The following is a 15870-nucleotide window of genomic DNA, read 5'->3' on the forward strand; positions in this document are numbered from 1 at the left end:
GAAATGGGTCCATTCCGATGTGTCTAGGTCCATCGGTGGGTTTGACCAAACCCACTGTGGCCCTCCTCTACTTGGATTTTCATGAAATCAAGTCCCTGTGAAGGTCTTGGTGGGGAGATGGTATTTATGGTGTCAAACATAATTTATACACCATGGATTACAGTATGGCTCCGTGCGATTTGCCATTTATAAGTGTCAACGATATGCTTGGATATTAGGCCCGCGATATCCAAGCATATCGTGGCCTGATATCCAAGCATATCGGGCCCAACGGATGCATTTTAAATTTTCCCAGCACCTATAAATATTTAAATTATTATTTGCCAGATTTCGAGTCCTTGCAACTCGAGAATACCACTAGAGCTGAAATGGGTCCAATCCGATGTGTCTAGGTCCATCGGTGGGTTTTCACCAAAACCCACGATGCCCCTCCCCTACTTGGTTCTACCTGAAATCACGTTCCCTGTGAAGTTCTAACTGGGAAGATGGTATATTTGGTGTCAAAACGTATTTATACCCATTTCTAATAAGGTATTGCTCCGTGGCAGTTAGCACGGAACCTAGTGACGTGCTCTGGAAACCTCCGTTGGTCCGAGCCTATTTGATTTTTTAAACAATCCCAACCGTTACCATGATTTCAGTTTTGAGAAGATAGAAATGGTGCGCATTACAACTTATATACATTGTCTCTTTCCACTGATAAGCACCAGCATTGCATTTTGTATTTTGTGATTTATATTTCTGACTAATCACTATGCAATATTATTAATATTCCAGTGACAGTTTCTAATCTTCTCATACACTACATACCACCGTATTATACAACAAAGACTACATACAAAGATATTAAAAGTCCTAGACTACGTAATAATTGCATTTACAATCTATACAAGTTTTTGCCTTACAAGACTGGATATTTAATCCAATGTTTGAAAATATTTATCCCTCAAAATTGCTACCATTACATCAATTCTAATCTTTTTCATGTCTCCTTGTTTGAAGTCCATCTTCATATCATATAGGAGACATCGAATGTATTGCATCACAAAGAAGCCACAGTCAACGCTATAAAGAACAACAGCATTTTAATTGTCAATAATTTTTTATCAATTATTTATATTCACACCTTGTGCTCGATTTACCTTGCTTGTTGTTGTGGACATTCAATTGTGCGAGAGACCCATCTATCAAACGGATAATGCCTTTCCAAGTTTGGATGAATAGCAGCAACGTGCTCACGACTATATAATTTAAAATCTGATACCTGAACATTGAAGAGGAAATTTTCATTTTCCATCAACTAGCATTTATATTAAAATACAAACAATATCATTATTATTAGATGCTCACCGCTGCTTCAAATTCATATTTGTATTTACTTCCACTTGCAAGAGAATTGTACTGATTGAACGTCATTGATTTGGTGTCCACCACCAGCAAGTGGAAGTGTGCATTATCACTGCACAAAGGTATAAATATATACCTTACCTCTTCATCTCGTCTATCCGTCTTTATCATGTGTTGGAAGGCAAACTTACTTGACGATTTCATTAATGACTACAAATATGCAAAGTCATACATACATAACCAACTAATAAAAAGAATTCTATTTTTTACTATAATCAAATCAATTCCTTACTGTGAAGAATGTTGAACAATATATTGACTTGTTGTATGTGCTTCCAGACGGGAATGCCCCCCTAAATAAAATTTTACAATACGTGTCGATTACATCCCCTCTTGTCAACATTTCTCCATTCACACCAGATAAAAGGGAATACAAATTTAAACAAAAGGGTGGTTCCTCCCAAACTATATCATTTGTAAACCTACAAAGTAAACAAATCACAGATTATTTTTACAAATTTCTTTTTGATAACCTTAGCCCAAATATGTAATCAGATATGCATATATTATACTTTACTATTCAACTATTTAATTTACGTACTTTATTTCCTCCAAGGCTTTTAACAAGTACGCCACCTCTTCGTCTTGTTTTTTTTTCTTGGAAGACTTAAATTGCTTCTTCACATACTATGCATACAAACAAAAAAGGCAATTAGATAATCCATTATATCTAACAAATTGCAAAGAAATTTGCATATATCATCTTACAGCAATTGCTTGTTTCCTCATTTTGTCATATTTGGCAAACATTTCTACATCCTTGTCTGCCTCTTCATCAGATTTATCTTCCATCATTTGTACAATATTAATTTCTTCTTCCATTTCATCCAAACCTATTTTTCCTTTCCCCTTGCCCACAACAACATATTCTTTGACAAATTTTTTTCCTTCTCCTCTACTTGTAACTTTTTCCGCAGGCTCACTTATATGTATATTTCTACGCTGCCTCTTAGGTAAAGTTTTGAGTCACAATGGACTATCAATTGGAGTATCCCTGTAATCATAGCGACTTCTGTCACGTCCTCTCCTACTTCTTGTTGTAACACCTACAGGTTCAATTTGAGGATCGTCTACAGGCTCGCTATATTGAGATTCCATGCCTTTTTTTTCCAACTATTTTAAGTAACTCTTTCACCCTTTCCTTCAATTGCATGTTCTCCATTGTTAGCTCTTTATTTATGTTTGCTTGCATAATGCAATTACAACAATCCTTATTAATCTGCCTTCCTCCTACACTCACTTCAATTTGTGATGCCTCCATTGCATGTGGACTGTCCTCAACGCCAGCAAGGTTCTCAACCAATGATCTTTCATCTTGGTTAGGGATTAGGTTAATCACAACCTGTAAGAATATTAAACCACATGTTAAAACCATACTTTTTTACCAAACTATAGTCAAAGTATTCTAAATTTACCTCTTCAGATGAAACTTGGTTAATCATTTCTCTCACCTTACTAATATGTGAAGGAATATTCCTCCACTTATTTATTCTGGCTCCTTTTATTTTGTATGGTTTTTGGATTGGAACATGCTCCAAAAACCATGCCTGATTCACCATGACAAGGGTTAACTATTTTATAATTGTTCGCAAAATATTAAAAATTTTCACACAAATTAAACACTTACTGCCAAAAGACCAGCAAATCCCTTTAGGTAAGGGAAGTTGGTGTTAGCATGTTTTGTCTCAGTTAATGAAAATATGTCCCCAATCTTAGGTAATTGTGGAGCCATAAATTCATGGATTGATTCAACCCAATTGAATCTATCAAGATTCTCAAAATCATCTACTATATCTATAAGACTTAACGGGACCTTATATGTACTAGAAGAAAATAAGACACAAACAAATATATACAAAATATAGAATTTACAAAATAATAAAACATCATCTTCGACTTCAACGCGATTGCCATAAAATTTAAGCAACTACTCAATTCTTGATCTAGTAGCTTCTTTTTTGTTTGAGAAGTAAGTTAGAAAAAGGTCACTGGATGCTTTAGCTGAATCAATCGGAATTGAAGCTCCTCAGTCTGCAATACCGAGCAGCAATGAAACGTATCCTCTTGTGAAGCAAACCGGAACACCTGACCAAGTTAAATTATTATTAGAATTCTACCAACACATACAAAAGTATTAGGAACACCGTGAACATGATACAATGTCATATCAAGAACTGATACTCCATCGTATCAGGCCCACGTTGGGCCTGATAAGATGCCGTATAGGGCCCACGTTGGGCCTGATACGATGTCGTATCAGGCCCACGTTGGGCCTGATACGATGCCGTATCAGGCCCACGTTGGGCCTGATATGGCATCGTATCAGCCCCAAGTTTAGCAAACGCTTAAATTTTACCATACAACTACTTTGTAATTAAAATACAAATTTATAAATTGTACCTGAGAATCTAAAGGTTTGACTACTTGAATCCCAATTTTCAAATATATTTACCAAAATCCCACGGATGTGCTGCATATCTTCTATGTCCAAAAAAATACGAAATGGTGACTGTTTGATCAGCACTATGTGTCGGTCATGTAAAATAACACCGCCTCCATGCGTTCCTTTCTTCGTGGATGGTTGAAAAAAACTTTTAAAGTGACCGAGGACACTGTTCCAATGCAGTTTCTGTCCAACATCAACTGAACCCTATACTTTATAAAAATAAAAAAATTTAAATCATACTAGTTCAGCTTCTCAATATCACAGAGTTTGTAAAATGATAACCTTTACAGCTAATTGATGTGGCGAGGATGATGATTCGCCCGATCGACGTCTTTGCGCTATTATGATACTAGCTGATTAATATAATGTAAACCCTAGAATCCTTCACTGATGGCTCACGAACACTCTTGGTTTTTAATTAAACTAAAATGCTAGCTAGATGACGCTTGAGAAAAACTCGAACTGATGGCTCACGAACACTAAACTAGGGTTTCACAAGACCGAGCTGCACTCGCATGTCACGAAGGAGGGAAGTACCCTAATGATCGTTTTTTTTTTTAATATCTAAGTTTTTAAAAAATGTGGTTCGAATGCCTGGGAATTGATGACTGATCAGAAGTGTTGGTTGGCGGTAGGGTTATATTCGGTAATATACATCATTTACCTGTACCTTTTGGTAAATATAAAATTGTAATGCGCTTTTTGATAAATATATTAACTGTAGTACGTCTTTTGATAAATTATCGAAAAATGTATAGAACGGATAGGTCCGTACAAAGAAAGTAGGCTGAGACTGCATCCATCTATACGACGTCATTTGTCTTTGTACGGACAAATTTAAACCAAAGGGTAAAGGTAAAAATGGTTGGGTTTTAAGGTTTTGTAAAAAAAAAGTAAAAAGGTTCACCCGAATCGTGAGAAGGTATTTTTTTTATTCAATAAATATAAATAAACTTCAATACAAAAGTCCTACTCTTTTAATTTTTACCATAAATTTAAATAATAATAAAAATAATAATTTAAAAGGAAAATATTTATTAATTGTTTTTAGATCCGCATAGAGGGTGTTTTGAGATCTCTCGTTCCATCTTTTCAACGGCTCAGATGGCTAGGATTGCGCCCGGAGATACATCACGGCTGTCCATTTGAGCAGTTGTGTCTCACTGCGCTGCTGCTGCCGCTGCCGCTGCCGCTTCTGCTTATTTCTGGTTCGCTTCGCCTCCGCGGATCCCGAAAGGAGAGCGGTAGGGATCGAAGGCGGCTGCGGCCCCAGTCTCTCCGTTCGGAGTGGGAATCCGTCGCCGGATCTGCGAGCTATGCTTCGGATCGAGCTTTTCTCGACAGATCGGCGAACCTTTGCCCGGAAAATTCGTTGAGCCGCTTCCTCCGGCGATTCCTAGGGTTTGCTGGAGTGTGATATCCGCCGCTTTTTCCGGGTGTGCTTCCAGGTCCAGATCTGGATTCCAGTTTGTTGTCTCCGTTAGTAGGCAGGTGTTGATTGTGTTTATGCTTGATATTTCTGCCTTATCTGCTTCCCGATCTGGATTCTGCGTTCACTCTTAGTGTGATTATGCTGGTTTGATCTGAAATGCTAGGCAATGCACCTTTAATCTCGGGATTTCATTGAAAATTTGTGGCTTTTCCGAGCACTACTGGCACAATGTGGAAGCAACTTCTCAGTAAAATACCTCGAAAGTCCTCCAAATCTGATACGTCTTCTGGTTCTCTTCGTGGCCATGGCGGCAGCAATGGTGTGCCTCGGGGGGACGGGAACCAGATCCAGCGGACAAGCAGTGGTAATGTGCTTCCTTCCCGGGCAACCACAGTGAAGAGGACAGCTTCCGCTATCTTCCCTTCTAGTGTTGTCACCAGCATCGAACCGCTGCTTACATTCAAGGATGTTCCTGCTGCAGAAAAGCAGAACCTTTTTCTCAGCAAGTTGAGCCTCTGCAGTGTCATCTTTGATTTCTCAGATCCAAACAAGAATTCGGAGAAGGAAATGAAACGGCAGGCGCTGCTCGACCTCATTGATTATGTTGATTCAGGGACCTCTAAGTTCACCGAACTGATTATCTCTTCTAGCTGTAAGATGTTTGCTGCTAACTTGTTTAGGGCCTTCCCTCCGAACAACCGAACCAGCACTAGTAGCGGGGAGACTGATGAGGAAGAACCAATGTTTGATCCTGCATGGCCCCATTTGCAACTTGTTTATGATTTGTTGCTGAAGTTCATAGAGTCCTCATCATTCGATGCTAAAATTGGTAAGAAATATGTAGATCATTCATTCATTGTGAAATTGCTCGACCTGTTTGATTCAGAGGACCCCAGAGAAAGGGATTGCTTGAAAACCATCTTGCACAGAATCTATGGAAAGTTTATGGTACATCGCCCTTTCATACGAAAAGCAGTCAACAATGTATTTTACCGGTTTGTTTTCGAGACGGATAAGCATAATGGGATTGCAGAATTGTTAGAGGTTTTTGGTAGCGTCATCAGCGGGTTTGCACTGCCATTGAAGGAGGAGCACAAAATATTTTTGACGAAAGCTCTGTTACCTCTTCATAAACCAAAGACACTAGGTGTTTATCTTCAGCAACTAACTTACTGTGTGACACAGTTTGTGGAGAAAGAGCCTAAATTGGCAAATGGAGTGATAAAAGGCCTATTAAAGTATTGGCCGATAACAAGTAGCCAGAAGGAAGTTATGTTTTTGAGCGAGTTGGAGGAAGTATTGGAGGCGACCAACATGGTGGATCTCCAGGATTGTGTGGTTCCATTGTTTCAGAGAATTTCCTTATGTGTCACCAACTCACACTTTCAGGTGATAAAAACTCTCTCTAATACCTTTCTTTACTTCCCTTATGCATAGACTTCTTTTATCACTTTATGATTTCTTCTTAGTTGAATGAGTTCAAGTTATTTGTTACATACATGTTGATGGAGCTAGTTCTTTAAAGTTTTCTGACTCTCAAGTTTTCCTTTGTGTATGTTCACCGGTGCATGTCCAAACTATCGTATGCCAGTTTCACTAATGATCGTGTGAAGTTTCACATATATCTTGAATGAGTAGATTAGGTTGCAGATAATCAGATCCTTCTGTGAATGCTCAATTATGAGATTGAGTCATAGATACGAAATGCAAATTGGGATCTCGCATTTGCACTAGATCCATGTTCTTCGTATGAGTTTTAAAGCAAATTCTACTGCTTCAGATAATGTGCCATTCATAATCTTGTAGTGTGGATTATATTTTTTTAGTTATAAGTTGCTCATAGACTCTCCAACGTTACATTATCGTTAGGAACTGGCACTTCACCTTCGTAAAACAATTCTGCTATGTTAAAGGAGGATTGTTATGCCTTTTATCTACCACCCTCGTCGTCTCATCATGATATTCTATGAGTTAATTTAGAAGCTTAATCAGGATATCAGCCAATGCTACGTTATATTCAAATAAATACTCTAATGTTCACACCCTTAAGTAGCAGTGAATTTTTTTCCTGATACGTTTGAATGTTTGCATTATAAATTATATGCTATGTATTATCGGATTGATTGCTTATACATATGAACAACATTTCTCTTGTTTTATCAGAGAATTTGCCTCTATTCACCTTTATTTTAGAGTGAAATTTATGTCATTGGTGGGCATTGTTCTTTGCTTAGTTTGGATGCAAATGTAGATTTTAGGATGTTCTAGATAAGCAAAGTCAGCAAATGTAGATTTTTGAAGTTGTTTCGATTCATCAAAATGATATATCTAATTGGTTGTGAACATTTTTTAGGTTGCGGAGAGAGCCCTATTCTTGTGGAACAATGACCATGTCATTAGTCTGGTTTCACAAAATCGACAAGCAATCATGCCTTTGATTTTCCCAGCTCTAGAAAGGAACATCCAATGTCACTGGAATCAAGCTGTTCTCAACCTAACACAAAATGTGAAGAAAATGTTATCAGAGATGGATCCAGAACTCTTTTTGACTTGCGAAAGGCGGCATGAGGAGGATGAAGAGAATAGGAAGGCAACGGAGGAGAGACGGAGGATGGTTTGGGAGCGTTTGGAGACTATCGCATCGTTCCAGTCAGTAACTGGGAACACACCTGTCCTGGTAAGACCCCCCACAATTACCCCATCGAGTACCGCTGTTCTTTCGTAAAAGTATTAGAAGCCTCGATGGAAATGAGAGTAGTTTTCATGTCACTACGTCAGATATCCTTTCATGGATGGTGATGATTGTAAGTAATGCAACCATTTTGTGTGCTTGGTGTTGTTGAATAGCACTAGTCAATTTGCTTTTATTTGTCGATCGATATTTGAACCAAGTTAAACTTGTGCATGCTGTCTACAAATTCTCAATCCATTCGATGTTGCCTAATGTTTTTTTTTTCATGAAAATTTTGTGGGGGTGAATTTTATGAAATTAATTACAATTTTTTAATAACAATGAACAAAAAGATATCATTTTCATGTTTGTGTATGTCCCAGTTGAACTGAACTTAAAACAATGAATTAATAATAATCCATCCATCAGAGTGAAGAACTACTAAGTTGCAATCCTTGAGTTACAGCCTAGTCTATATTTTATAAAATAAAAATCTTGTCATATAGTAAAAAAAGAAAAAATTAAGAATCAAAATTTTATTGTCTTTAGGTTTAATTGACAGAACATATAATGCTTGGATCAAAAGATAGTCCGATGCATGAAACTTCCGTCAACATGATATTCCGACTGAAAATGAGGACATTCTGCTCTATCGAATGACTGAAAGTATTGATACTTACCGCCGTTTTAAATTTGCTCGCACAGTGATCGTGAAAAAGTAGAGCTTCAAAACGACTGCAAGAGTCAACTGGAGCAGAAATATTCCGGCGACGATTAGGAACCACCTCTCCCCAGATGACACAATGTGTGTGCGAAGATTAAGCGCGACAAAGGTTGCAGACATGAACCCTGCAGCGCAGACGGTCACCCATCTGAAGATTTCCACAGGTACAATGGAGAGGCACTGCAAGGATACATACAGTAGGCAGTAAGACGATGGATGAACAAGCATAATCATTTAGTTACACACAGTTAACTGTGAACGGAATCAATCGAGTATGAAATTAAAGTTATATGGATGCACTACTGGAATAACTCTAAGAACGATGTAACAAAATAAGAGCCGAATATAATTTAACCATCCATCTGGGACACAAACTATCCACCGGTTGCAACTCAAGATGAATCCAAGTCAAAGCATCAGCGACAATGTATGGATCAACTTAAACAGAAAAGCAAACTGTAGGTGCTAAACGATCGCTTTAAGTATTAACGAAGCACATAACGTAATAGCTCTTCCACTCCTCGAGTAACTCGTCATCTCGGCAATGGTAGTGGTTTTGCTTATAGAACGAGCTATAAACATGCACCAGATGGCAGATTTTATAGATCATGAATAGAGTTAATCAGTTGCTTGGTTTGCCCAAAATCTCATGAAGATTCAGTTTTCCAGGTTGAATGAGATGAGTTAGGTTTTTTCTACCCACCTCTAGTTGGCATGTAAGCTATCAAAGAGATATGCCAAGAAGCTCTAAAATCAAATAATGTAAATGTTCCATGGTCTAACTAATGAGAATTACACAAAAAGATGAAATGATAAAGAAAGGTATTTCTGCTGAACTTAGAGAAAGTAACATATAGCTTACCAGGGCAGGAATGAAAACGAATAAGGAATAGCCAAATAGACACCAAAGTTGAACGAGTCCAGATGGCACGGAGAAGTATTTGAGTACGATGTATAAACCGAGAGGAACGAAAGTGACATAGCCATAAAACAAACCAGCAGACCAAGTAACCAAATTGATATCATACTCCCACTCTTTATGCTGCAATTTGTGTGCTAAATAAGTGACAAATGTGCCAATGGCAGCAGCCACAAAGACCAACGTGGTGCATATCCAGAATGGACCATATCTGCAAAAAGCAAAGTCAGTTTAAATCCCAGAGTTGGAGGAGTTGTAAATTATTCATGTCATCTAAGCAGAAAACCTTCCAGAACAAAATAAGGATGCAAAATAGCAAATAACAAAATGAAATAACCACAAAAAATAAGAAACTTGCGTTTGATTACAATCAGGCTTCAGTACACCATACACGTACCACAGTTCCACAAACGAATGAATCTCGACTAAAATAAATGTTGGTTTAGGTTAGAGTTCAAGTATCTCTAACATAAAATCTCATTTTGCTTACCCAAAGTTTCCCTTTCGGTCAAAATGTCTCAGAGTTACAATACTATCAAAATTCCTCAGAGTTTACCTTAATTATGTAGAATGTTCCTGTCTGAGGATGGTTAGGGAATGTTGGAAATCTGGAAGCATTAAACATACAACAAAAGGATAAACATTTGGAGGCATTTTGACAAATAGTAAAGTTCTGATGAAAATTTGGCAAAGCACAAAGACTTGTAAAACATTACTAATATGATGCATTATACTGGTTGTTCTAACAATCTCTAACATGTCTCTGTCAAATTTGAGAACTAACGCCTATAATTTACTTTATTGGGACCACAGATCTCTTGCCTGGGAACCTACATAGTAATCACTAGAAGTGTGGCTGGTGACCAGGCATTAATACAAAAGTAACCGAAATCAGTAAGTGATGAAAAATTATATAGAGAATATCAAGATAGAACCTTATTAGTAGGCAAAATTTTCTCTTGAAGTCCTGTCCTATCAGCTGACCAACTTTAGTGGCTGACTTGATTTTCTCACTTCTTGGAAGATAAATGGTTGAATTCGAGCCTCAAATATTGTAACAACTTCCATTCCCTTCAAGACACATTCTTCCAAAGATACAATACAAATGAAGTGAAGGGATAGATATCTGCGATCTTACTAAGTCATGTGATCGAATAGCATCACTCCACAAAAATCTCCCATATGTTGGCATCAGAAACGCTCAAGAATCTCCTCCTTCAAAAAATGCTCTAAAAAATTTCCATAGGAATATGCTGGCAAGTCCAAGCAAACTCACAGGCAACATAGAAACTCATAGTATATGAAATGTGACAGTTTATGAAAAACATGAATTACACGAATTCACTCTGCAGTGCAGTGCAGCTGACTTGTTATTTCATCTATCTAATTGGAAGGACTGACTTAGGTGTTTAAATTAGAGCATATTAGACAAAATTGGTAAAACATCTCCAAAGCCACTTGGTTGGTTTGAATCAACGTGATAGCTTCTATGATGAAACGTAAGACAACATCATCTGAAGTCCACTACTCTGACAGTGACAATTGTAAACATAACTTCAGTATATTTGAACACCATGGTCTAAGCCTAATCATAAACCATCATTTTTCACTATAAATTCAATCCATTTAGCAAGGTAGAACTATTTGATAACCCTTGTAACTCCAAACATCCAAGTTAGTAAAGGAAAACATAAGCCTAAAGAACTATGAATGATGGTTGGAAAATTTCATAATGGAATGAGGCAAGGAGTTTCACACAGAAATAGTTAATTGAAAGAAATTGCCTTAAAACTTAGTATGACAAGGCAGAATTAGCTAACAACTAAATAGTGAAGCCGCATATTAGGAAGAGCGCGTACAGGTCGGGATTATCAGATGTCTTATCAGCGAAGGTCCCTCTGAACGGGAAAAGCGAAGCTTTGATCCTTTCGAAGACATCAGCGGTATCAACATCGAAATAAGGTTTGTAAGCAACCACAGTGAACGCATGCATCCATCCCGACTGCTGCGGTTCATCGTAGCTCCCACGCACTGGCTTCGAGAACGTATCTACAAAATTAAGACCCCTGATCCAAATGAGAAAGCAACCCCAGACACGATACAATCGAAAGCAATAATGGTCACAGGAGGAGAAAGAAAGAGAAGCCGGGAAGAGGTCGAGTACCGTCGGCATCTGAAGGGGGGCGGAAGACAGGAATCTTCCCCTGGGAATCCGAAGAAGGAGGAAAGGTCTGAAGGTTGGACTCTGACCAAGCAAGAGGTTAGCGATTCGAGATAGCAATCTGACAGAATTTTGCATCCCGAGGGATCGATCTAACCTTTGAACTTGAGGGCGACGTGATCCGCAGAGGAGACAACGGCCTCGTCAAGCAGAACAAACGAGATCCTGTAAGATCTGAAAGGAGAAGAGAAGAGGGATCGACAAGAAAGAGGTACCGACACCGTACCGGAACGGTTCCAGAGACGTCGGTGCCGTTGTTGTCGTCGCCGATGGAGGTGTAGCCGCCGGTCGACATCATCTTCGTTCTTCTTACGGGGACTCGCCGTCGAGGGAAAGCTTTCCAGATCCAGTCCGGCGACGAAGGGGAGCAGGGGCCATAACAAACAGCCCGAGCCGGAGTTGAACCCGACTTAGCCAGACCAAATGCTTCGCTCGTATCAGACCGAACTCATGAACAAACGGCTCATGCCTCGCTCGTATAGATCAGCCGGCCTAAAAAACTAGTCAGGTTCAGCCGATTTAAACCCGTTGGTCAAATAATTATATTTCGGCAATTTACTGAATCGACTGTCCAAATTTCAAAATACCTAAAACACGAACCATATTTTGAAAATATCCCTCCGTTTTCTCTCTAATTCCCTCCATTAATTACGTTCAAAATTGACTAATTTCAAATCAATTAATATATTTTGAAAATCTTCTTAATATAGTTATATGTTTAAATAATTTAAATTCAGATATATATATTGATCCTGTCCGAATGCTGAATCAATGGACGCTGGGCACGGGGCGTTCTTCGACTACTGATGTGGATCTTCGACTGGTGGCATGAAGCTCCAACGAACCTGCACAGAAGTCGAGCCGAGAAGGGGTTCCCGGCGGCGACCCTCCGACGCTCAAGTCAGGCGAAGCTCAAGAAGGAAACAGTGGCTTCAAAACTCGTAGAATGCATACCTCCGACGAAAAATGAGGGCCTTTATATAGGGCAGCGAAGAAGTGAGTGTACACCTACCGAGGTGTACACGTGTCCATGGCCCATACTCCAGTAAGGACTTGTCAGTGAGCTTCTCTAACTCATACTGCTACAGTCTCAGCATGTCCTCGATGGGACAGCGGAATCCCCTGTCACAAGATTTAGAGCATGGTCCACACGTGAAACATACCTGTTGTCAGAAAAAGACGTCCCTGGTCCTTTTCTCCTTTGCTCCAGATCTGGCTTCCGGGCGGACAGCTCCCTCAACATCCGGCCGGACATATGCGGTGGTTTACTTGGGGAGATCTTCCATCACGTGCTTTGTGGAGACTATTAGCAGTGTTACCTTATGACTTTGGCCGAGCGTGAAGTCCGCTCGGCCCCGCGACCTTTTCCATTGAGCGCCGGAACCCTAATTTCGTCCGGTCGGCCAGCCGCGACCATCAGCCGAATATCGTCCGGTCGGCCAGCCGCTCGGACCCACCCTCTCCAGACGTTCAGTTCCACCGGGCGGCCGGCCGGCCGTCCTGTCGGACCCGGAGTCCTGCGGCGACCCTCCGGATGGACAACTGCCACTGTGACTTCCACGTGGCGTTGACTCCACAGGGCGGGTCCCCTGTTCTTACTACCGGATCACTTGCCTCCCCTTCAAGTCTAGTCGAAGGAGGCGAATAGTCCGACTGACTGGACTAAGAATCTGGCCGAGTGGCTCCTCCGTGCTGGTATCCTCCGCTCGGCCAACCATAGAGGTAGCCTTGAGCGAATCAACCATGGCATTCACCGGATCTCCTCGTGTTCTGCGCCAATCTTCGACATTAAGGTTGAGCATGCTTTCATTAAATGCTCTGAATGATTGAATGCCACGTGGAGCACTGTCATCGGCGTACGGCGGCGGTGGCGTGGTGTTTTGATGTGATCGAAGCGATTCGAAATGGAAGGCTCGATGCATGCTTTGATTCCCGTGACCTGGATCCAACGGTGGAGGCCGCCCGGCCTTCACCCTATAAATTCTTCGTTTCCTTCTCTCCCTCACTTGCCTCCGCGATTTCGACCATTGCCCCCTGCGATTTGGAGCTCCGGCGATCCTGTTTCTGCTCTCCGACGCTCTCCGGCGCCTTTTCCTTGATCCCTTTCCTCGCAGTAAGGTTTTATATCTTTTCTTCCTCCTTTCCGGTGTTTCCTTCGCATTTCTTTCTCAGTTTCGATCCTGGAAATCTCCTTTCGTTTGCTGTTGTTTATCTCATGCCTTTCTGCCTTTTGATTCCTTCCGATCGGCCCATGGCTAGCTCTTCCAATCCCGAAGATCAGTCGCTCGGCCCATGGTACACCACCATGCAGTCCTGATTCGAACAGCGGGACTTCGATATTTTGACAGACAATTTCGAAATCCCAGAGGATTTCGAAATTCGCTTAGCTAGTCCTTCCGCTCGGCCTCACAGGCCGCCGCGCGGAGCTTTCTGTGTCTTCCGAGACCAGTTTACCGCCGGTCTCCGTTTTCCTGTACACCCTTTCATCATAGATGTCTGTAATTTTTTCGGTGTGCCGCTCAGCAGTTTAGTACCCAATACCTTTCGTCTCCTCTGCGGTGTTGTCGTTTTGTTTAAGATTCACAACATCCCCCTCCGACCGGAGGTCTTCTTTTATTTCTATTACCCCAAGCAAGCCGAGCCGGGCACCTTCATGTTCCAAGCTCGGCTCGGCTTGGTCTTTTTCAACAAACTTCCTACTTCCAATAAACATTGGAAGGATTATTTTTTCTACATCCGTATGCCCGATCAGGCCCCCTTCCCGACAAAGTGGCAAGTCAACTTGCCCCCCACTCCCGAGCTGAAGAAGTTCAAGACCCGACCGGACTACCTCCACGCTGCAAATATACTGGCCGGTCTGCGACTTGACATCAACAAACTTCTCCACGAGTGAGTGATGTACATCTTCGGGCTGAGTCCTATACGGACTCCTCTTCCGGCCGGCTTCGGTAAGAACTTTGGTTGGGCATTTGCTTTGATTGCTAACTGATTTCTTTTCCTTTCTTTGCAGCGGACATCGTCATGGATTCGGTCATGGCCGGTGTTTTGAAGAGAAAGGCGGCCGCTCTGGAAGCCACGGCGGCCAGAGAAATGGAAGCTTTAGGTATTCAGCCGGTCGGATCCCACGAAGGAGAGAGCGGGACTCAGGCTGAGTCGACCGCTCCCGCTTCTCAACAAAACGTGGCCAGTGGAGCCACCCCTCCTGGAGAACCAACTGCCCCCGAGGAAGGTTCCGCTCGGGAGGAGGAGCAGCCTCTACAAAAGAGGCGCCGAGTGAAGACTCCCCTGCGGTCGGCAACCTCCGCGGTCCAACCATCCGAGCGGGTCACTGCAACCGCTCGAGGCAAGGCGCCAGTGACTGAAACCATTTCATCTGACCGGACTCCTTCTGAATGGGACGAGCCGGCCGCGCCACTTGATGCTATTCCGGTCAGCACTCTCCCGCCCGCTCGTCGACCAATCCAACGCTCGACCATTCATTCGCAGTTTTCGGTGCCGGCTTCTGATCCCCTCCCGACAGCCGGTCGGGCGACCCCCGGTCATGGTCGTACCATTCGGGTCACTCTTCATCTCCCAACTGAAGAGCTGCTGCCAGAGGCCGATCAACCGACTGCGCCCGAGCACACTATCGCCCTGATCCCCATCGGGAATTTGGCTAACAGCCATATGCATCAGGCCACGGGGGTAAGTTTGTAATCTACCAACTTTTGTGTTCATTCCTTCCGATCGGCCACTAACAGCTTCTAATCTCTCTCGTCAGAGATGGGTGGAGGAAATTACGGTTTCCAACCGCTTGGCCTTGGTGGATGAAGAGCTGCGACAACTGAAGGCAGCAGTTGGTCCGTTCGGCCTTCAGGGCCCTTCATATTCCGATCTGCAGAAGGAGCTGAAGAAAGCTCAAACTCTGCTGGCGGCCGAGCAGAAGAAGACAGCCGACCAGGCCCACGCCTTGGCCGAGTCCGAGAGACAAGTCAAGTCGCTTGACACAAAAATAACCCTGGCCACCACTCGAAAGAATACAGCTATCTCCGATCTGGAGAAGAAGAACGT

General features: G+C 41.8%; 1 protein-coding gene across 1 annotated transcript; it reads right to left on the bottom strand.

The window, feature by feature from the left end:
• Window positions 1-4770: 4770 nt before the first annotated feature.
• On the bottom strand, window positions 4771-12267 carry LOC122043361 (protein YIPF1 homolog). Its single transcript, XM_042603935.1, has 7 exons — window positions 12047-12267; window positions 11918-11960; window positions 11764-11844; window positions 11459-11648; window positions 9543-9810; window positions 8637-8860; window positions 4771-6036 (listed from the first exon to the last, which is right to left on the bottom strand). The coding sequence occupies exons 1-7, from the start codon at window positions 12116-12118 to the stop codon at window positions 5895-5897; spliced, it is 1020 nt and encodes a 339-aa protein (XP_042459869.1). The 5' UTR covers window positions 12119-12267; the 3' UTR covers window positions 4771-5894.
• Between the last annotated feature and the right edge of the window lie 3603 nt (window positions 12268-15870).

This window comes from Zingiber officinale, chromosome 2A (genome assembly GCF_018446385.1).
Source record: "Zingiber officinale cultivar Zhangliang chromosome 2A, Zo_v1.1, whole genome shotgun sequence".
NCBI lineage: Eukaryota > Viridiplantae > Streptophyta > Magnoliopsida > Zingiberales > Zingiberaceae > Zingiber > Zingiber officinale.